General features: G+C 37.2%; 1 protein-coding gene across 32 annotated transcripts in view; it reads right to left on the bottom strand.

The window, feature by feature from the left end:
- Positions 1-24370, bottom strand: part of LOC129577481 (sorbin and SH3 domain-containing protein 1) — a 98744-nt gene that overhangs the window by 5831 nt on the left and 68543 nt on the right. The window contains exons 1-2 of one of the 32 annotated variants that reach the window (XM_055464623.1): positions 836-9180; positions 611-707 (exon numbers count right to left, since the gene is read on the bottom strand). The exons of 28 other annotated variants lie outside the window; for them this stretch is intronic. In XM_055464623.1, the coding sequence (XP_055320598.1) occupies positions 611-707; positions 836-949 (211 nt within the window). In that variant the 5' untranslated portion in view covers positions 950-9180. Of the gene's footprint in view, positions 1-610; positions 11084-17676; positions 24185-24370 lie in introns of those variants that run through there. 3 more of the 32 variants (XM_055464621.1, XM_055464625.1, XM_055464624.1) reach the window with 3 other exon arrangements.

Raw genomic sequence — 24370 nt, 5'->3', positions numbered from 1 at the left:
CCAGAACAATTTCTATCCCCACGAATTATATTCTTTTCACATGGAAGTACATCACCGCGAGAAACGATTGCATTGGGAATTTGATAAACTTTTGTGCGTAAGTGTAGGTTTTAAATTAATTATCCCATTTGCTTTCGATGCCACACAACGTCCATGACTTCATCATTTTTTATGACGTTAAATATTGGCTGTAAACACACCGTAAATCGTAAATGTACACGCAACAATTTATGCAATTTTCTGCACTGGATGGTCACTGCTGGCAATGGCAATATTATCCGGAGCGACGGGAGATGCAATTATTTTCTAATGAAAATGTTCACTTCTACTATACAGATCGTTTGTTATTTTGTTGTTGTTTTTTTTCGTAACTGATGGCAGCACATTCAAAACAGCAATTAAAAACACGTATATTTTGTTCTGATCGGTAATTATGGGGCCTGAGTAAGTAATAAGTCGTGTGTTCATAAGTCGTTCTATCAATTGCAATGTGAAGAGAGCAACACCATTAACACACACACACACAGTCACACACAAGTGGAGAAAAAAAATATGTGGCAACTAAAAAAAATCAACAACATTCGAGGAATGCAACCGAACACCAACTTACTATTGGCCCGTTTGATTTGTCGCCATATTTCCATCTCGCGAGCCGCGTACGCTGCGTGAACCAACTCTATGAAGCTATCTGAATTTAATGGAAGCAACTATAATCTGACAATAATCGGCGCAGCCAGCAGACAAAATGCAACGGGTTTGAGAGGAAAAAAAAGACATGGTATAATATCATGTAAATTACTCTTGAATGCAGTTGAAATTATCAATTATTATTTACGTATTTTTCTTTCATCTTTTCTCCGTTTGCTCGCCTTTTCGGTCTATGAACGTGAGAGATCTGATTTTTTCTTCTTCTTCTTCTTCTTCTTTTTTTTTGCTCGCGCGAGCGCATATTAAATTATGTATCAGGTAGGTATTTAACAATTACAAAATGATTCAAAACGCTCTTTGAACGACGGAAAAACGGAGAGCCGAGAGAGAGAAGAAATGGCTGCTGATGCTGTTGGAAAATTTTAAGTGGAAAAGAAGCAACAACAACAAAAACCAACGATGCATATTTTTTTTCGTTGCTGTTGTGTGTTTCGTTAATAAGAAATTGAATAAGAAAAAAATATAATGGCATATTCATTAAACATTGAGTGAAAGAAGGAAAAAAAAAACACACACACATTGTACAAAACAAGAATTTCCTCTGTATGTTATAAACTGAACATGGACCGAGTGCGATTCAACTGATTTGCCCGCTTTCTCCGTCACTGCCACAGAACACTATTTGCAGCAAAAAGAGATGCCGAGCGCAACGTGCAAGAAAACCGCACGAAGTACATGCCTTGAAATGTATGAAGTTTGCTTGTTTTGCGGCAAATAAAGCTAATGTAAATACACAGGTGTAAAGTTTGGTCTTTAAATGACTATTTTTTTCCCTTCCATCTCTCTATATTTATCTATCTCGCCAAAGTAAATCTAATGGGGTTGAACTGGTTTAGTGTGCACAGTTTAATGAATATATGTGCCATTTGTGGCTAATCGGCCGATGCACACAAATCAAATAATTGCAAAGAACCATCTCGATCTGATTAGACCGGAGTGAAATGATCCGAGCAATGAATTCGCTACAACAAAAACGACAAACAACAATAACTGTAGCAGCAGCAGGAGCAAAAGCCTTGCCCATCAAAAACTCCGAATGGTAACGAAAAGCCATGATATATTTTAATGAGATAGATGATTGAAGGTTCAAACCGTGGATGCGTAATTAAAAAGTCATTCTGTGTTAGCTAGTTGCAAATTGTAGCACACAGGTGCATGATGTACCTGTCTTTCAATTTACTGAAATGTTCGTTTTCTGCATCCGAACTCAAGACGCTTTTCGCTCGTTCGCTTATTCATATTTTTTTGCTCTCGCAATGTTGTCAAATCTTGTACAGTTTGTGTGTGTGTGATGGAAAAAAAATCGCGATGCACGCTAAATGCGACTTAATTAAACTGTTATTTTAGAGCGAAAACGGAGAGAAACGGTTTTTAATATCCATGGGAATATTTGAGTTTGATATGTTTTGCTATGAGAACAGACGGTTTGGCGGTGAATCAATATGACGACCTGGCCTGAATCGACTCTCTATGCTTTATGGCACTTTGAATTGCAACGACCATTTTCCCGCAACTCCGTCAAACGAATGGAGTTAAATTAAATAGGAGAGACGTGCACTTGCGTTCCGTTTCGTTCGGCATGTTTAATTTTAAGCCACAGAAATATCCAATTTTTATTTTCCTTAACTTTCTTCTTCTTTTCATTTGGTGCAACATTTGCAATCGCTGGGCTTGAGTCAAGTAAGCCGCCATATCAGCTGTCACATGAGCATTTTGCGTGTTTGAAAAATTTGCGATCGCCTGCTCTTTTTTTTTTTGGTTGGTTCGTTCATTTCTTCCCTGCGCTCGGTCGGTGATATTGTGCCAAGCCAGCAGATGATTGAGCGAAGAAAATTCCACAACTCTGGATGCTTTCACTTTAAATGGCCGTACATAAAGCGCACATTGCTAATTCCAGACGAGGATTTGATATGATATACGGTAATTGAATACATTTGAACGCGAGTATTATTCTCATCTAAATACGTTTCTGTGGCACGCTGTGTGTGCTTCATTTCTCTCTCTCTCTCTTTCTCTCTCGACGATTGTATCATTGCAGCAGCGGGAGTACTACTACCAGCAGTCGCAGCAGTTGTTGTTGTTGTTAATTCACTCTCGTCGGTTTGCGCAGAAAAAAAAAGCAATTTCGAGTGTGGTGATGCACGTACATTTTAATATTGGAATCGAAAGTACACATTCAGCGGCCACAATTTTTATTCCAGGCACAACATTTCGTATGTTATTAAATGCTTTACCTTCTCTCGCACGTTCGGTCATATCTCGAGCTGTACATGTGAGCACAATGCACCTTAATGCGCCAAAGATTGTTATCAAGAAAGCAAACCGAAAAAAATTTTGTGGTCAAACAAAAGAATTCGAAATTGTGAAGGAAAAAGAGAGAAAAAATGGCAAGCGCTGCCGAGAGACGTAAACATACTTCACGAAGAAAAAAAATCAAGAAAAGGAAAAAGAAGAGGAAGAAGAAAAAAACAACCAAAAATGGTATGTGAAAAGGCAGGCAACGTTTTCACCATGCCACAAATACCGCACACAATGCATAGACGTACTTTGGTTACTCCACTTAAATTACAAGAAGTACCTTCCCAACTATCGCCGTTTCCGTACATCTACAATAATGATTTGAACGAGGTCAGCCCATGGTTTGATGAATGTTCCACGATTCTCTTGTTTTCTCTTCTTCTTCTTCTTGCACTTTTTTCTTTGCTTTTTTTTCGCAAATGTGCTTGAATGTGCATTGCAAGCCGGTAGTCTCGAGGCGGTGCACAACATACAGTCTTGTCTAGAGGTTAGGAAATGCTGTGATTTTGGCGCGAAAATTTATCGTAATAAAAGACTTAGAAGGGAGGCTTTCATCTCTTGCCTCGGTGTTTGTGAAAACAAGGAGCTGCACATTTTCAGATATATAATAAGCATAAGCTTTGCACAACAATATAGTACATCAATTGGCAATTCGCGCAAATCGTGTGCGCTCTCACTAAATCATTCGCAACACAGAAAATTAAAGAGACCGAGAGAGAGAAAATGAGATATCGATTGACGTTTTGATTATCATCTGAATGCACAGGCGGTGTTCATTTGTGTTCCAAAAGTGTGCAAATGAAGAGAGAGATAGGGAGAGAGAGGAAGAGCGAAAAAAATGCTTTATGGTTATGGCCATTAAAGTCTTCTCTCCCATAAGCCTTAATTGATTTTTCCATGTATCGATAGAAGCATCGATTTCTTTCGCACAGAAAATTGCGGCGACTTATTCTCGCTCGTTCAACTTTCCACAGCATGGTGTTCACCGTATTTGGTGAGGTCGCTCTCGCGATTAAAAACTACACATGGTAGAAAAAAAATTATTGAAATGATTTCTGAGTTATTGAAATCCATCGATTGAGTGCAAAAGATGTATGATGTGTTCGCCGTGTATTGTCGCTTCGTTTGGATCTCTCTTCTGTTCGATGTGCACTTCGAACAGCAAATTAAGTAAATAGTTCCGATTTCAATGAATCATTTGATTCGAATCGCAATTTCTCTTATCAAAAGTAATTAATGCATTTTCTATTTTCTTATTTTCTCAATTCCCTGCGCCATTGATTGGCATGATGCGTCCACATTCGTGCGAACGGTCAACAAACGAAAAAATAAAGAGTTCGCTTCACTGGTTGGCTGAAGCGGAATCAGAATTTCAGCCGCCGCTGGATTTTCATAAAAAAATCCATTTATGATGGTTCAATTGCATAGAAAATATGGCACGTTCCGCTATCGTGTACTATTGTTATTGTAATTTAGTGCTTAATTCATTGCCCTGATGCCGATCAATGCTGCCTGAATTGCTGTACCATGCACATCCGAAGAGCTCACTCATGTTACCGTAATCCGTCCGGAAAGTGTTGAGATTTATCAAACCTGCTGATTCTCTTCACTGCCGAAGTAGCAGCAGCCACAGCAGCAGCAGCGGCAATAACAACAGAAAATACGAAAAAAGCATCATCACAATGAAGAGAGAAAGAGAAACGGACACAGACTCATCATCCAATGCAAAGTATCCAATAAAACCGCGATACAGACCGATATTGCATTGCAACGCGCTTTACTCCACATTTTCCACATGGTCTTTTCAAATGCGCTGTGTTGTATATTTTTGAATTATATTATGTTTTGATGTATAATCATCATTACACATTATCTCGTCTTTATCATTCATGCTTCTATGGTCGTCTCTGTGTGTGTTTGAGGGCCCGAAGAGCACGTATGTCTTAATTTATGTTCGAATATTTTGTGTTGTTGTTGTTGTTGTTGTTATTTCAAGTTTACCGTGCTCCATGAAGTGGATTAGAGTACAAATCAAGGTAAAAACACACAATGATTGTCGTCGTAAGGAATCAAGTAAATGGAAAAAAAATGTTTGTCAATCAGAATAATGATCGGAGTGAAAAGAAAGAGTCAAGATCATTGAAAATGGAGAAGAAGAAGAAGAAGAAGAAGAAAAAGTAGCCGATTCGTGTTGAATTTATTGTTGGTATGGTGCTCGGTGAATTGGAGTATAACATTGGTCACAATTTATCGCTTTCAACGTTGACTGACTTACTAGTAAGCTACTACCATTGAAAATATTGATCTGTCGTTCAATGAAACGATTCGACGAAAGCAGATAAAAACAGAGAAGAATCAGATTGATGCTTTGTGTCTCAGTTGGTTTTGTTTTATTCCATTTAATTTGTAAATCGAAAATTTCTTTGACATTCAAAAACCGAAAAATCCAACCCACTTTTTCCATTTGTATTAATAGACATAAATCAATAAGCAAATATGACAACACGAGTATTTGTGTATATTCATATTTTTCTTTTTTTTTATTTCTGGGTCGTGTGTATCATTCATACATGTATATCGGCAATCTAACTTTGAAAACTTCGCAAAACAAGACAAATGTAAAAGTGTCACTTTGATGAGATATTTTTCGAACAGGCGAGATCATCGTTTTTGTTTTCATAATAAACACAAACGGATTTATTAAGAAACAAAGGTCTTAAATTTTATAGGTGTTTTTATATAAGCAACATGTAGGAAATTTTGCGCAGTCTATACACACATACACATACACACCATTCAGCCCGAAAATGATAAACATGAAATAATTTGCATGTTCATAGAAAGAATGTGAATCGACACGGGTGCGAACAATGAATAAGGTACTTATAAATTGCGCTCTCGATCGATTCGTGCATTGGAAAATGTAAATTGTCGAGATTTCATTCGTAGCTGGAAACTATTTGCCGTTCGGCGAAATTATGCTCTTTGCTCCACACATAAATGTCATGTAAAAACCATTTATACTTTTTTTTACGATATACTGCACACACATATGTATGTGAAGTAATGAATTCCAATCGAATCACTTGTTGCTCGACAAAAAGCCATACCCGCACGAAACGTGCAGGAGTAAAAAAAACACTTGCAATGACTTCACCGTATCCATCACAATTTGAAACAGGTAGAAAAAAACAACTACACTATGGAATGTAAATGGTGCATTTGCCCTGCACCGAATCATTAAACCAGCGAATATTTTCATGAAGGTCGACCAATGATAAATTGCCAAAAACTTAAAAACAGACATTGAATGTGACTTTGCCCAGCATTCCAGCCAATTATGACAATCTTCATAAATGATTGAGCAAATAGTCTGTTTTTTTGGCCTTAAATTCGTTGGTCGGGTCGCATTGCAAATAAATTACGGTTCGATATATAAACATACATATACACTTGCACAAAGAACAGAACCAAATTCGAAACAAACATAATTCTTACCCATGACAAATATTCTGCGTCTTTAAAAAATAATGTGATCAATGTTGAAATTTCAATGTCGATTTATTCGAATCCACTATCAATGAAACTCGTTTTCTATTATTATTCTTGGTTCGAATATGGCGCGTTTTTCTCAAGAAATCGAATTCTACAATCGAAATCACATGATTCACTCAATAAATGTCAGTTATATAATGTATAGGCCTATATTTGTCACACAAATAGTGTGCTCAGAACGTGTTGATTATTATTGAAATGTCGCCGTTTTTATCACTCAATAAAAATGTAGACGTTTTTCGTTGATTGTATGCAAACGAAAGAATGAGATAGACACGGATTGATAGACATAAACGGCCGTGAGTCATTCAACTGATTACTCGCTCCATTAGTGTTCAACAACACAACAACAATCGCATTAATTAATGCACACCGAAAATGAAGCAATGAAGAACACAACGAAATGATGGTCGATGTCAAATATAAAACCGAACAAATTTGATTATACATCCGACACACTGTCAATCCACTGACTAACTGTGAAATTTACACACAAATCATCCGAAAATATTGTATCGGTTTCTCGTCGCTTTTAATTGTTATTCGAAAAATATACATGAGTTTCCATCGATGTGATGGCATGTGTAAACAATTTGAATTGATCTAGCACACTGATTCACTCTCCTCTCGTTCGTTCCACAACCAAACGCATCACTAAAAACCAACAACAATAACACTTGGCGGTTTGTTTTTTTTTCTCTCTCGCTCGCATCAAAAATATACACACTCTTCAAGCTCTCGCGCTCTTTGAACGACGAAACACATTGTTTTGTTTTGCCCTTTTTTTTACTCTGCCTCTCTCGTTGTAATCTCTCTCACTACTACTCGGCACGTCTTCGATGAACTACTCGCCGACTCTGGCGTGCGCGCGTGAAGTAAATTTATTACAAACCTTACACAAACTCAAAAGTATATAAAAACAGGGGCTGAGACATCGAATGCGACTCTTTTCATATGTATATGTGCTTGTGTCTGTGTCGCTTATCGCTTCTGGAACCTTTAAACGATTGCACGATCGAAGCCGCTGACACTGAGTAGGGAAAAAGTGAGCGAACGTGTTGTGATGACGACACAAACAAACGAACAAGCGGAAAAATAAAAATCACAACAAAATGATAAAATGCATGTGACTATGTTTTTCTTTCCTATCTCTTCTCTATCATTATCATCATCATCACCGCCACCGTTGCTGCGGCTGCTGTTGCTGTTATCGTCGTCGTTGTTGTCATCATCTTTGCAATCATTTAAATAATATAAAATAAATAAAATTAATAACAATAACACTAAATGAGGAGCCGCTTCATAATAAATATGATGAAGAAAATGTGAAGAAAGCATTTCGAAAAAATTGCTTATTCTGCAAAATGCGACAACAACAACGACGACGACGACGACGACAACTGACTAACTTTTATTTGATTTTATGCGACTCACACCGAAAAAGATTATAATCTGTCTATCAAAACAAGTGTATGTGAGAGATACGGGCATAATGAATGTGATTGCTTTCGCGCGCGCATGAAGACAGAAGGAGAGGAAAAGGAAAAGAGAAAGAGAGAACGTGCAAGATTGCAAGTGAGCTGTTCATTGGTCGAATGAATGTTGTTGAATGTAAATTATAATGTTGTATGTGCTGTATCGAGCGCAATTTCATGTATATTTTTGTCACTTTTAGTGTGTCTGCTCTTTGTTTATATACATGTTGACTGGTTACAATTACTATCATGAGGAGATGAAGACCAAAGACGGCTTGTGTATGTGTGTGTATGTTTACTTGCTGCATTACGACAATCCACTTGGAAAGCACTGGGCATGGTATTTTTGTTCGGATGCGCCGTTATTATTAATTTGATTAAAACCGAAAACAAGAATTGCATACATCGGGGACCAATAACAATTCAAATGAAATGGTTGTAGGAATTTTCCCGTTTGTTTGATCTGTGTCTGTGCTTGTGCCAGTGTCAGTGCCAGTGCACAATGTACACAGGGCCATATGTTTTCCGATATGCATAAAAATATTGATCTCTATGATCGACATAGAGATATAAACTTGTTCGTGTCGACCAGAAATATCGCATAAAACTATACTTGTGCATACACATATGCCAATGGCTTGAAGAGAGTGTAGCGCAAGAGTTCTCTTAAGTACATGTTAGCATGCATAGCAAAGCACATATATGCAGAGGCACACATACGCGCACGCACAGTATTCAATTGAATTGCCTCAGAATTACCAATGTGAAAAACACATCGTCTGGTCACATCGCCACTATCAAAATGAGTCAATAATCAAAAATGAAAACCCACACCGAATCCAACATAAGTGTACAAAATGCACTTGTTTTTGTTTATCGACCGCACTTGTCTAAAACTGAACACTTTCTTCGGTAAATACACACGTGCTTTTCTCTTTCTCATGCTCTTTGCCCGCATATTGCATTTAGTACTGCAGAATCTCTTGTGAGCGCAACGTGCGCACCCGCACACATACACAAATACACACTGAATACGGTTCGCTCACCCGCTTCGCTTGCTCGCTTCCACCGAATCAATGGAAGCAGCAATTCAAGTGGCGATGTCGTGCCGATTCTCAAAATATGTTTGTTCACTTTTGCAATCGGATAATGTGCAATCGCATGCGTTTATTGTTTTCGGTGACAAATGAACCAACAACATTCGTTATCGACGAGAGATTTAACTTGACAATTATACTCTACCGCACTGAATTTCGAAGTTGTTTTGTGCAAATAAACATCGAATTGGTTTTTGACCATATACGTAGAATGGCTATAGAATGAATACATTGCAATAGACATAGATGTGCATGTGTGTGTGAGCCATGAAAAACGGTGAATGCTATTAAAATCTCAACGGACATGAGATGCAGAGAATGACAGAGAATTCGCTTCGTCCGATTTCAAGTATGTTCATTACAACATATGCCGATCGCGACTGGAATAAGTGAAAAGAAGTGAAATTTTAACAATAGATATAGTCAATTGTTTGCACACCGTGATGTTGGCCCCATGTACATGTTGTTGGTTGCTTCGTGCGCGCCGTGCACTTAACGATTGACCGCTCATTTTCATTCATTTATTCCGTTTGTCATCTCCATGTTCACAGTTGTTGTTGTTGTTTTTGTTGTTTTTTTTCGGCGTTTAGGTACAAGCGAAGGCGCGTCGCTCGATTGCGCCGCGCCGCGCCTCGTACAGAGAGAACAAGGCACGATCGCATGTGTGCTTCGAGCAATTCACATCGTAAATTTTGTAAACGTAGATTTAAACGCTTTTTATCTCTGTCATTTACGACGCCTGACTACAACTTACGATACTCGATTAATGGTTGTATGTGCTCAGAATACGTCGCGCTCACAAATCGAGTTGAAACAATACAATACACACCACAATGGACTGTACAGCCCGAAAAGTGTCTGAAATGAGCGCAACATTGAAAGTAACACGTCGAATCGATAACGCCATTCTGAATGCAGTTGTCTTGTATTCACGCGGTTCTTAATGAATGAAGCAACAAAAACCAACACAACATACACAGGCAAACGGTTCGGCCATCGAAGGCATACAATCGCATTTGGCAAGTGGACGATTTGTTACGAAAAACTGCAGTTGTAAAAGTATGCTTTCTCTTTTATTTTATTTTCTGTTCAGGCCGTGAACGATTGCAGTGACGTGGAGTGTAGATGTAAATTTTCCTCTATTGACCAAACTGAAAATCATAAATAACTTTGCATGATAAACGATTCGCATTGAAATCTCTTCGTTTGAAATTGTCAACATTCGAATTGGATGGATTTCAAATGGATACATTGCGCTTACAAAATACCGGCCACTCAAGAGCTTGGTAACCACTATGGATCAAATTGAAAAAACTCAATCAATTCAAACTGATACTTGCATGAATCGTTCTCATTCCGATTACAATCTTGAAACCGAACACACACAGGCGCGCACGCTCTCATACCAGAACAAACGGGGCGATTTGACGGGAAACACACGATCGCTTCTTATCGCATTTTACAAGCTGCTATTTTTCATATGGCGCATTCATATCCGTTTATCCGGTAAGAATTATTGAGAGCAATAAATTGGAACGTTCCTAAAATATGTGCACAGGCTTTTTCTCCCCCATCTCGCCTTCTTCGCTTGAGATTCTTTGCTCTATTTTTCTCACATTCTGGATAAACATAATTTTGATTTTGATTGTGTGTTTTCATTTCGGTAAGATTATGCTTGGTGCATTTTTGGGCACAACACATACGTACACTCGATGCCAGTATGTACCTTAGCGGCTCGTAGATACATATACAGTAGAGTCTCGATTATCCGTCAGTCACCGGACCGGCATGTTGACGGATAATCGATTTTTTTCTAAAACATCTGAAAATGGCAGAAAAGCAATGAAATATATGTGCGGTTGCGATAATATGAATGTTTTATTAAGAAAAATCATATGGCAAACCTTTCGACTTCAAATCTTGCTGAACGAACGGCACAAAAAACAATCAGAACCACTTCGGACGATGATCTGAATTATAATGAGTGCGGATTGCACAAATTAATCTAGTGAACTGTCGTTAAATCAATGCCAAATGCAAAATCAATTACAGTTGTGTAGTTTCATTTTTGGCGTTTTATTTATCGCGCGCCGAGACAAATACAAAAACAAACACGAAACGACATGATTCACCAGTGCGATACTCGATCATAGCTGCAAAATTCGATGGCGAATGTCGCGTGCAAAATTGATTTTCGTATTTTGTTTATAAAATGAAATGTAAACAAAACATAGCTGATCGTCTCTTTGCTTTTCAAAGCAAAAAATTGTACAGACGAAATGCAATACAGAGCTAAGTTTTTTTTTCTGTTCGAATGTCGTAAATTTGATTCATTTTGAACTGAGAATGAATTTTTTTTTGCTCCAACAAACGGTGACGGTTAACAGAAGTGACGGTTAATAGAGTGACGGATAATCGAGACTCTACTGTATACATACAAACACAGCGCAAAGAGTATGTTTTTGGCAGGCAAGCAGAGCAATGTAGCCGCAAATCTACAATATGCAATAAAATGCATTGGATGGGGATACATTCTAGAGCAATGTATTTTATAGAACCATTTTTCAGAGAGTTGTTGCTCGTCGCCCGCGCTCTTACTCACTACTTCGTTCTACATTTTTATAGCTGTCGGATGGTCTTAGTTTTTGAAACATTTTCGGCATTTCACTGGGAATCATTTGAATTCGGCAAACGGCAAGAGCGAGAGAGAAAATAAAATGTTTTACCATGTAAAACGAACTTTTCCGCACATTTTCGGTAGAATGTAAAATATAGATCACTTGGATGGAATGTTGCAATTGTTAAGTGATGTTACCATAACCATGAAGGACCCGGATGGTATTTATCTTCATCTTCGTTCCAAGACCTTTCATATGATACCCACATTGACTATACTTATGTAGAAATGGTATGAAGTCCATCCAGAGCGGTCAACGAGCGCTCGTTCGTTCGTTCGTATGCGAACATGTTCGTTTGTTCGTTCGTTCGTTCGTAGAATCTACGAACATGTTCGTTCGTTCGTTCGTTCGTTCGTAGAATCTACGAACATGTTCGTTCGTTCGTTCATTCGTTCGTAGAATCTACGAACATGTTCGTTTGTTCGTTCGTTCGTTCGTAGGTAAAATTTCATTTTTTTTTTCCAAACATAAAATTTTCTTATTTCTTAAAAAAATATAGGAATGATCCTATGTACTCAATAATACTGTAAGCACTGTAATACTGTAATTTACAAGTTGTGAACATTATTTTCGCACAAAAAATTTAACGAATATTTTTTTGAGTTTCCACTTGCGCAATTGAATGCATAAAACTAATTAAAAACATCTTCACTCAACAAAAAACATCGCTGAAAATCTTACTTTCACTCATTGTGGTTTGTGTGTCCGCTGGCGAGAATAGAATGATATGATAATTAGCTGGACATGAACGTGGAAGTTGTAAAATGATGAAAGTAATGCATACAGAGAGAGAGAGTGAGAGAGATAAAAATGACAAAGACAGCAAAGTTCATCTCTTTTTGTCATTTATGGTGTGCAATTCAGAGAGACTTGTTGCAGTGATGATTTAAATCACATGGAAACAAACAGTGTGTGTTTTACGCACTGTGTTAAATCGCCACGTGCAAAACAGTTATACGTTTAAACAATGTTTTGTTCTGTGATCGTACAACACACACAGTTCGAGCGACAACGTGCTTCATGATATCACAGCAACAAGACGAATCTGAAATGTGCACACCATACTTGGCAAAAAGAGATGAACACTGTCTTTGTCACTTTTTTCTATCTCTCTCTCCGTATGCATCACTTTCTTCGTTTCACAACATTTGAAACCAGCATTATTATTGCTTATTGCATTATTATGCATCCAATTGTGCAAGTGGAAACTCAAAAAAATATTCGTAAAATTTTTTGTGCGAAAATAATGTTCACAACTTGAAAATTACAGTATTACAGTGCTTACAGTATTATTGAGTACATAGGATTATTCCTATATTTTTTTAAGAAATAAGAAAATTTTATGTTCGAAAAAAAAATGAAATTTTACCTACGAACGAACGAACGAACAAACGAACATGTTCGCAGATTCTACGAACGAATGAACGAACGAACGAACATGTTCGTAGATTCTACGAACGAACGAACGAACGAACGAACATGTTCGTAGATTCTACGAACGAACGAACGAACAAACGAACATGTTCGCATACGAACGAACGAACGAGCGCTCGTTGACCGCTCTGAGTCCATCATGGTCACCATGATGGACGGATATAGTGTCCATGTCCATGCCCATTTTAAAACCTTTCACATGACACCCATGTCAACTATTCATATAAAAAAATGCTGTTAAGTGGTGTTAACATAACTGTGATGGACCGGGTTGGTGTTCATGTTCATCTCCGTTCAAAGACCTTTCATATGATACCCATATTGACTATACTATGTAAAAATGGTATGAAGTCCATCGTGGTCGACCATCGTGTTATAACACCATTTAACATCACTTACCATGGGAAAATCGGGGGGACCCTTGGGTGAAATTCCATGATATACCAAAAGTACCAGATAGTCTGGTCCAATTCGGTCCAACTTCTGATACATTCAAGATATTTATATAAGACACCACGTTGCAAAATTTAAACAAAATCGCTCAAGAGATTCGAAAGTTATCGTGTTTACAAGGAATTTTCGTGGGATTTTCGAAACAGTAAAAAGGACATCAAAATCGTCCATCGTGGTGAGAACACCATTTAACACGGCTAACATATAAAAAACAGCCAGCAATAGCCAGAAAATGCATTTTGAAGCCAAAAAAGTAATTAAAAACAGACCATCATGGTCGGCCACCGTGGTAAAACATCGTTTAACACGGTTTACCACGAAAAAATCGCGAGGAAGACTAAGAAATAACCAAAAAATGCATTTTTTTGTGGTGAAAAAAAAATTTCCCGAAAAAATCCAAGGGGGACCCTTGGATAAAAATCTATGATGTAGCAAAAGTACCAGATGGACTGGCTCAATTTGGCCCAACTTCTGATACATCCAAGATATTTACGTAAGCTACCTCCTGGCCAAATTTAAGCAAAATCGCTCTACTATTTTGTAAGTTATCGTGTATACAACGAAAATTTAAAATTTTCACGACGATCGCTATACTTTCCTTCACACTTCGTGTGCGGAAAAGTAAAAACACGACAACTCAGTACAAAGAACTTTTGCCATGGCATTCATTTTCCGCAACATCACATTACTTGCTCTACGTAAGTTTGTCTCGATATTGCGCGCGCTTACACTCACGTTGAATAGTGTGTGCAGTCGTTTAGGTCGATGCAATCGCACTTAAATGTTCCAAAATGTTTGCTTTGGATACAACGCAAACACAAATACCATTCTCTTTCTCCGGTTTCCAAAGATATTTGCACAAATACTCTCGCACCCGAATACCGTATCTCTCTCTTTCTTGCTGCTATCTGCAAGAGTTTATCCCTCTCGCGTACATTTCCAGATTTAATGCAAAACTTTAAGATAAATAGCAGGATATTTTTTTTGCTGTGTTCGTTTGAACGTTGTCGATCTTCTTCTTCTTTTTTTTTTGTTGCTGTTTGTTGTTGATGTTGTTGTCGCTTGCCGCCCAATTTTTGAGATTGTTTTTTTGTTTGTATGTATCGCGTTTCCATTTGGAAAGCGGAAGCAGTTCTGATAGCTGCGAATGCTTTTACAAATGATTTTGCGAGCATTTTTCTCTTGTCTTTCTTCTTCCTCCTCTTATTTTTATTGTTTTCCTTTTCCATTGCATTGCATTGGAGGAACGCTTCTACGAGTAAATAAGCGCCATCCCGGTTGAATTCGAAACCTTTATGAATTTATAAACAAACCTAAAAATGAGAAAACACATCCACGAACCTTGTTCTGATGAACGAAACGGAATTGATTAAAAGCAACAAGCACGTATCATCCACATAGAATTCACATACATCGAATTAATCGAGAAAATTGCCAATTTAGTGAAAGCCTTTAATTTGATGAAACCGCAGCAAGTCATTGTTGCGCAATTTTTTTCTTCATTATTTTCCAAATAGTTAATTTGTAAAAATGAACGAAACAAAGCAAGAAAAAAAATTGAAACACATTTATTGTTGCGGTACATGTATTGTTATCGATTGTTCGTATGGAACACAATACTTTTCCTGTTCGTACAATGGCTTCTAGATAAATGTTTGCCGTTTATAAATGCAAACACATTTTGATTCAAACGGTTTTCCTTATTTTCAATTCAATGCGATTTTGAAGAATGACTGAACACTTGACAAACATTCAAATCGGGAGCTCCAATTGATTTTTCATTTTTTTTTTCTTACTTTGTTCGTTTCCCAATCGGATTTGTGTCTTCATTTTTTGAATTATCGAATTGTCTTTTGTTACCAAAAACTTTCGCAGCAGAGTAAAGGAAAAATTAACAACAACCCCATCATCGGTTTCGCATAGAGTTTCACTTTGGGTCAATCGGTTTTTCACATAAATAAACGTCGACATCGTTTTTTATGGGATCATCAAGCGTCTTTTGAATTATATGCCAACCAAAATGACTGCCGTTTACCAGCCAATTCAATAGCATCATCATGAGACATTAGAAAGCCGAAAAGAAGAGAGGAAAGAAAGAAAAAATCGCAAAATTTTCTCGGCCGTTTAAATCTTAATTTAATTTGCGTTCGTCTCATTTTTTCTTTTCTCTCTCTCTCTTCACATTGTTTGTTCGTCGATGATTCTTTCGATTCATGTGGCTACTTTGTGGTCAAGCTCAATTTTTACCGATTCCATGCTGATAATTAATTTAAATAGAAATCATTGTACGTCCACATTGCCGCAATGATTCATCACAAAGCAAATTTTCAATGAACCACAACGTAGATGATTGGCATATCGTCACTTGATACATCTAATTTGGTGTAAGTGGCGAAGAGCAAAGTTGTATGGTGTGCCATAATTTATAATGAGCTATTAAAGTTTCGGAGTCGACAGCTATTGCTTTTTAGTTTTCTTCTTCTTCTTCTTCTTCTGTTCACCCGGGTGATTTCAATATGCTTTATGGATAGTATGATGGCGTTCGTTCAGGTTTTCAACACATTTGATTCACTGTTGTTTCCTCTTCTCTCTATGTTAGCTTGTTATCTATCTGTGAACGTAAACATGGACCTAAGAGAGAACAAGAATGAATGCTTGTACGCTTTCCGAAAAGTATATTCAGATCATCCGTGCAACCATCAAATTCCAGACAAAATTTGTCCAATCTGTTGATCATACTAAATGGAATGGTACAGAGCGAGAGAGAGAATGCTTGTTAAACGGCGAAAAAGATAGAAAGAGAGGTGGAATAATGGCAGACGGCCAGTGTTGGTAATCAACATCGTTTGCTTCGGTAATGATTTAGCCATGTGTGCGCGACCAGTAATTTTTTTTTTAACCTGGTAAATCGCGTGGAATCGATTGAAATGGAACAAAATAAGAAGCAGCACTTACAACAATTCTTGTAAATTAAATTTAAGCGCAGCACCATGCTATTTTACCCATAAATGTTTCGGCAATGCCGTTAGATATATGTATGGCTGGCATTGTCATACGAATTGCCGACTGTTTCGTTTTCGACACACATAAATTTATTGTTGTGGTCACTTTTTTTCAGACTGCCTCATTCATTCCGTTCATTTGACTATGTCGCACAGCATCGAACACGAAAACAGTGTGCAGTTTTTTGAACTTGATATTAAACGGAATACATTTTTTTCGCTTATTCTACATTCGGCTACTACTTTATGTGGATCACTTTTTTTTTACTTTTCGTTGTTTCTTATTTTCAATGGTTTCTTTTGTCGATACCAATTACTCTCGCGAACAGTGTCCAAAACAAATGTATGAGCACGAGCTTAATTCTTTGCATGGGTATTTTTGTTCAAGTAGTGAAATAATTCATAGAAAGTTACAAAGATTTAGTCAGGGTTTCACTGAAGTAAATCAGACAAAAAAAAAAAAGAAATATATCAGGTTCAATGTGCACAGACGATGGTCGCTTGTGTACACTGCGAACACATCGACTGCGTTCTATTCAATTTAATCAATTTGGCTAGTCAAAGTGACGAGAGCATAAAAAAAAGAAATTTCACAGTTCTATGAAACTTTTATTTGATTTCCGTGTCGTTTGGCTCGGTGTTGTTTTTTTAGCAATAGTGTTTTTATGTGGCGTAGTTTTCTGTATCATTTATTGAAAATCGGAATTTGGGTCATTATTGAATTATGCTTAATTAACATACACACACACACACAACACATACCGTTATATATGCCTTCAAACGAGTACAATTCTCTTTTGTATGACTCGTTGGAAAGAAACAACGTGCATGAAAAGTGTCTTTGAGCATCAACAGAGAGTACATGAACTCACATCATTTTTACGGCACATGCAGAAGAGAATGAATCGCTATCACTCATTACGGAATAATGAATTGAATGAACACTGCCTAACGAACGTGTTTTAATAATACTTACTATCGGCCAGTGATCTATTGGAAATGGATGCATCATTATCGGTGAGTTGCCAATTATCGAAACAACCACTGTTGGATTCATTTGTTCGACTCTTGCATGAAACGATTGATTTCAAACTGATCAATTTCGATGAATTTTCATTGCATTCATTTGGAGACGCGTGCATTTCGCGCAATTTCCTCATCGATTCGGTACGTTTCAACGGCACTTTTAAAACACTATTCTGACTTCGACAAATCATATCATTATTGTAAATGGATGCCCGACTTCTCGTTACATTTCGACAATTTGAAGAACAACAACAGTTAACATTGGCGCCATTACAGCCGGTCCGATGCTGCCGCTCTTGCTGTTGCTGGTGAGCTGCACATCGGAATTTATCACGGTTCGATTCGTTGTTGGGTGCAAGCAATTTGTGATGATAATATTGAAATGATCCGCTGGACTTGATGGTGCTCATGCTTGAGGCACTATCAACATTAGGAACGAAATGGCTTGTGGTCGACAGGCTGGCGCAACTGCTTCCGCTGCTACTGCCACGACTGCTTTGTCGCTGCTTTCTGAAATTGCCCCAAAGCACCAAATGATCACAATTGCTTTGACATCGTACGCAGTTTGAACATTCCGCCGTTGTTGCCGTCGTTGAAGTTGTCGACGCCGCCGAAACTGGCACACCATTTGAATTATCACCAGTCGCACAATTTACATGAATATCATTATACAAATCGAATGGACGCCATTTGAATGGCATTATGGGCTGATGCAGCGACATCGAATTTCGACGGTTCAACATTTTTCGTCACGTCTCTTCACTTTGCGCAAACTATCACAAACAACGAACGATTCATTGAAAAGTTTTATCAGTCATCGTCGTTTCTCTGAATACGCGCCACACACACACACACACACACGCGCGCGCGCACCACACCAACCAAATTGCCGAAAAGAACTTAAAATTGAATGTACTGTTGGTTTCTGGTCGAACTCGCCGAACAACAGCTGTTGGCGTTTGTTTTGTGGGTGTGAAATATGAAAATATCGAGACACAATTTGCGAAGACACAAACGACATGTAATTAAGTTACGACAGAAGCAAGATATAATTCCTTATGCACACGACACAATAAAGATGCTTTGCAATGTTTTGTCCACTTTGTTAGCAATTTAATCTGTCCATAGATTTTCGCGTAACTTCAATAGCAGCAAAAAAAATATAAGAGACAAATAAAACCGAACGAACAATTTCTTTTCGGTGTGTCTGACGAGACTAACAAAAAGAAAAGAGAATAAAAACGAAGACTCTATCTTCACACTGATAAAATGCTTGCTCGCGTGCGCTCTCACCCAACAGACAACATGGACGTCGGCGATGAGACTATTTCATTCATTTCTGCATCGTTCTTCATAGCATATAATCATCAATTATGTCATGCAATCCAAAATCCGATTATATAATCGTTGAAAGTTTCGCTTGATGCAACAGTAGCAGTAGTTATTAACAATTTTTGTTGATGTTGTTGTTGTTGGTTGCTTGCTTACTTCTACCTCTTCTTTTTTTTCATATCATTTTTCGAGTGTGAATGCATGTTCTTTCTCTATACACTATCGAATCCGACGACGATGATGATGATGATATAGTTGCCGTTATTATCATTTTCATTTTGTTATGGCTCGCTTGAATTTGCTCCCGCCAGCTCCATGGAAATCTATACAGTTTGTTGTTGTTGTTGTTGTTGTTGTTGTTGTTGTTGTTGTTGTTGTTGTTGTTGTATTGTGTTGTGTTGTGTTTCGCTTTGTTTTGTTTTGTTTTTTTTCTTCTTCTCTATATTGTGTCTGTGTTCATGTTTTGTTCGTTTTTATTTTCTGCACGAGATCTATATGCTTTCGCCGTTGGAAGTGTTCCATTGAAATTGATAGCTGGTGCTCAACTCACTCACCATATAGTCGGATGCGCTTCATAACTTCATTTTCTACGCTTCCATAAGTCAATATTCTACTATCATCTGTGCATTACAGTATGACCAACGGAAACCCGTCCACAAACAACTCATTCGGCTTTGCCGAGAATGTTTTATGTGCAAATTCTCAAATAAATCGTTGAGCCAATTAATTTTTCCACTTTAAATACATTTATTCGTACATATTTCAATATCGTCTTAGCTTATTGAATGTTGTATCTAAAGAAAACATCCAGTTGTTCCATTTTAAATTAATTATTTGACAGTGCAATAGCTGGGCGACAAAGATAAATTGCGTCAAAGGCAATGTTCTCAACACTGTCGCGAAAAAATATGAAAAATTGCCTGATCATCCGTAATTCATCATTGTTTGCGAATTGAAGTAAATGTACAAACAACATCGCAACATAATCCCACTGAACATTATGCCAAGTGCCTTGTGCAGTTGAATGTGTGCGGGCATTTTTTTCTTCCTTCCGCGCTTTTATTGATATGGTTGTTGACAATAATGCGAATAAGAGAGTTTGAGAGACATCGCAATAAAAGCGAATTAAAAAGACAAACCGTGCTCACAGACAAGAAAACCATATGAATGCAACAATACTGACAACCAGGAAGCAAGCGTTTAAATTTCAAGATCAAAGGGATAAAGGAATGATGCAATAAAACGATGCCCGACAAATCAAATGAAAATTAATGAACTAGTTGTTTTCTATGTTGGTGACACAGTGCACCCAGCACACAATCACACTCCCACTCATTCTCTCGTTGAATCGGAATTTGTCAATATTTTCACAAAATCCATCACGCTGCTCACATTCTGCTCTTCAATAAGATGTGAACAATGTGATTGAGCAGCTACAGCAACACAGAAAAAAATGTAAAGCGAACAATGAAGCTGTCACGACACATCGTTTGAAAGGATAGGACAGAAAATAAAAATTGGATATTTCTTCACTTGTGTGCTGTTTGTCTAACTGCGCTGACCTTTTGAGACAAATAAATTCTGATTCACAGTCAGCTCAAATATGGTGCAGCTGCATCTTGATGATTGATTCGTTTTGATTGCGAAACAATTTTTGCATTGAAATACCATGTCAATTAGTGATTGAGCTTCGCTCTTTCCATTACTATGCAAAAAGAAAAAAAAATTGGAATTTCATCAGGTTTTCTAGCCAAAATGAAAAAAAAAAAAATGACTGAATGAAGATGACGATGATGGTTGGGGGGAAAGATTTCGAGACTACTTGAAATTTGATTAAACGATTGCTTCTTCTCTTTTTCCCGCTCTTAATTACCTTCGAAATGATTGATCAATTTGCCTGTTATCACACATTAATTGCGGTATTGAGCAAGACGAATATAAGCATTTAATTATTGTACATCAAATTAACATAGTTTATGGATCACAAAAATTCATCGTTGGAAATAAAGTAAAACACGCTTTATTAGTGTTTCTATCCAATTCACGTTTGCAGGTAATAATTTCAATTTGTGTTGTTGTTGTTGTTTTTTCGTTACTTTTATTACGGTTTTAAATTCGGTTTGGCTCGACTTGGCTCAGGCATCGGCCTCACTCGGTGACTGGCACGAATTTTCTATTGAAATATAGAAAACGTGAGCAGCAATCACATGAAAACTCATTTCAAGCACCCAATTTCATAAAGTTTTAACGACTTTTCATAAATTGATTGAATTGCCAGAGAATGTAATAAAAATGAGCACTTTTCCAGAATTGCCTCTCTCGTTCTCTTTCGCAAAACCGCAAAACTCAACTACCACTTAATCGATGGACATGGACATACATGTGTATGTGTGCTATATTATGAATCGGAAACATGTTGTTCTACAAATTCGATAGCTCAACCGCTGCTCGTTATTCTCGAATAATAATAGCTTAAGTCCGTTTCATAGCATCACACGCACTAGGTGCACAGTTTCATTGTTTCGTCTCTCTTCTTAGAAAGACCCACAAGATTAAAGATCTTTGTTAGTTAGCCACTTATGATGTTGGTTAAAGTGAAAACAATTAAATAATTTGTTCATTTTAGCGTATCACACGCATTGCCACAACCGTTCGATAATCGTTTTTTTTTCTTTTCATTTGATTTCTCAATGTAGGTGCGAGCGGGTGCGCGCTCGTCTGAACCCATAAATATTACCACATCTTAAAAATTGCGCATTTGTTCTATATTTTTTATTCGTTCTTCATTTCGTTTCATTTCGTCGGAATATTTCCATTCGAATGAGTGATATCATTAGTTCCCATTGTATAGGTTCGGGTTCGGATGGGTTTGCAATGGAAAATTGCATATATGATGGTTAGCCGGCATGAAAATGATGCATCCGACGAGACGAAATTGAGATGCTTCATTGTCTTTTCACATGGTGATATCAAAATACCATTGAAATGGCGGCAGCCATACAAAACATGGTAAACTAAAATGATAATACCACGACCGTGCTGCACATACACACATTTTATGTCAATATACCTACTTAAAATACTTTTTTTTTCTACTCGGCTTTGTTTATTCAATGTTCAATGTACGACATACTTATCACCAGCTCAAATATATTGTGTTGGTTTTTTTCCCCTCTTCTTCTTCTCTATTTCGTTTTTATTTGTGCTGTTTCATTCGTTCATTTGCGTTCTGCGGCGTAACGACGAACAAGAAAAACCGGAGAAAAACTGAAACAATGCATAAAAATGCAATTGTATTTTTGCTCTGCATGTTTGACGTATTTTCTCTAACTATTTATTATTTTTTCTGCGCCACATCTCCATTGTTCGCCCGTTTCAATGTGCACACCGGGCAATAGACTAGGTAATTGAAGAATGGCAAACACACGAAAACAGAAGAAAAAAACATCACATTCAAGACAACACCGCGATGAATTTGAAATATGAAGTAAAAAAAAATGCAAGAAAAATATTTTATGACCATAACAAATAGAGTAAACATTCACAAACAAAAGATGTGCGCATTGAAATTTCAGCCGTGCTTTTTATGTGGCATTGAATTGCGTCTTTTATATGTAAATGTATTTCAAACCGAAAGAAAATTATAAATATATTCGCAGTACGCACACGCACACGCACACGCACACGCACAATAAATAGCATTTTTAATTAATTTCTTTCGTTTTTGTTAAATAGAAAAATCATTTTTCGAGTTTTTACACGATAAAGAAACACTTTCGACTTTTTGTTTTTTTGTTGCTGAAATCGAATACTCTCCCATCGGAAGTTCACGGGGGAAGATGGCGGCTTGCGATGACCAATGGAGCGAATATTAAATGACTCTCACTCACGATTTGAATCAATAACAAAAATCTTCTAGCGGAAAATGATTCAATTCCTCCTTTTTTTTGCAGCAATTGTGCTGTGCAGTTCTCTCTTTTTGCGTCTTTTTTCAGCGAAACTTTTTTCCTAATGGAAAGGAAACACAATATGCTGTATGATAAAGAGAATGAGAGGCAGACAGAGAGAGACACAGAGAGAGGTGGTTTCTTTTGTGATGGCTCGCATAACCATCACCGAAGTCATTCAGTCAATTTTCTTCGTTCTGGCTTCCCAAATTTAATATTGCTGTGTGTTGAATTTAACTTTTTATTCCGCCGCTGTGCCTTACATAACTATACTAACTTCTCATTCTACAAAATTTGCACTTTTTCCGCATAAATTTTATTTAATTTCTTTCGTGTGTTTTTCTTTCCCTCTTTCTCCTTTTCTCTCGTTCTCCTTCCATTCAGCAGTCGCAGTTTTTCTCCCATATTCTTTTGCCGTTTGCTCTACGCATAAAATTGTTTTTGAATTTTCTGGAAAAAGTTTTTTTTTCTCGCCGGGCGAGAAAAGTCAAACTATTACAATGCTTTTGTTACATTTGGTCCGGGTGTAAAAGTCAAAATAATGAAGAACAATCCCGTGTAACATTCATATTTCCTATGCTAATGAGAAAAGTAAGGCCCGTGTCTGCGGTTAATTTGAACCATTATTTGAAGTCGAAAATGATGTCGTAAGTGAAATGCGCTGTCCAGCAATCGTTCACGGTTTTCATACCTCTTTTGTTACGGTTTGTTTTTTTTTTCTTTTCCGTTGTCTACAATAACTTTTGGCCAAGCAGGTACCAAACATTTACATACTAAATTACTGAATGCATAATGCAACGAAAAGAGATAGAAGAAACTTAGCTAACGGATCACGGTAAACCGAACAAAAGTGTAAAAAGACTATATGGAAACAAGGAAGACGAACAAAGATTAATTATTATTAATTGCATATTCTTCCAAAATGAGAATGAGCAAAACAAGCTTTTTTACAATCGCCGAATGGAAAAAACTTGCGATCAATTTCTGTGCAAAAACAAACACGCTCATAAGTCATCGTACGATTTGTATCGCCATTTGCACAACTGGTCATGTTCTCGGGAGTAAGATACTATCCTTTGCATGAATAATAAGAATACATAGCCAACAATTTAATGCAATTTTTTTCTCTCGACGAAATGTAGATCTGCATCAAATTTAATCATTTTTTCTTCTCACCAATCCTCACTTACTACTGGTTGAATTATTTAAAAAAATCTTCTTTTTAGTTTATTTTCAGATATATTTTTTTCTTCAACGGTTAGAATTTTGCAAATTGCTTAAAGATAGTAAAAAGTCTGCGATTATTGGTTGGTAATGTGTTGTTGTTATTATATTGTGAACAACCGATCCGCTGTGTTAATAACG

The sequence above is a fragment of the Sitodiplosis mosellana genome, unplaced genomic scaffold, assembly GCF_009176505.1.
Source record: "Sitodiplosis mosellana isolate CC-2019 unplaced genomic scaffold, AAFC_SMos_1.0 Smas_scaffold_6197, whole genome shotgun sequence".
Taxonomy (NCBI): domain Eukaryota; kingdom Metazoa; phylum Arthropoda; class Insecta; order Diptera; family Cecidomyiidae; genus Sitodiplosis; species Sitodiplosis mosellana.
The sequence above is the reverse complement of the archived record's forward strand: the minus strand, read 5'-3'. Positions and strand labels throughout refer to the sequence as shown.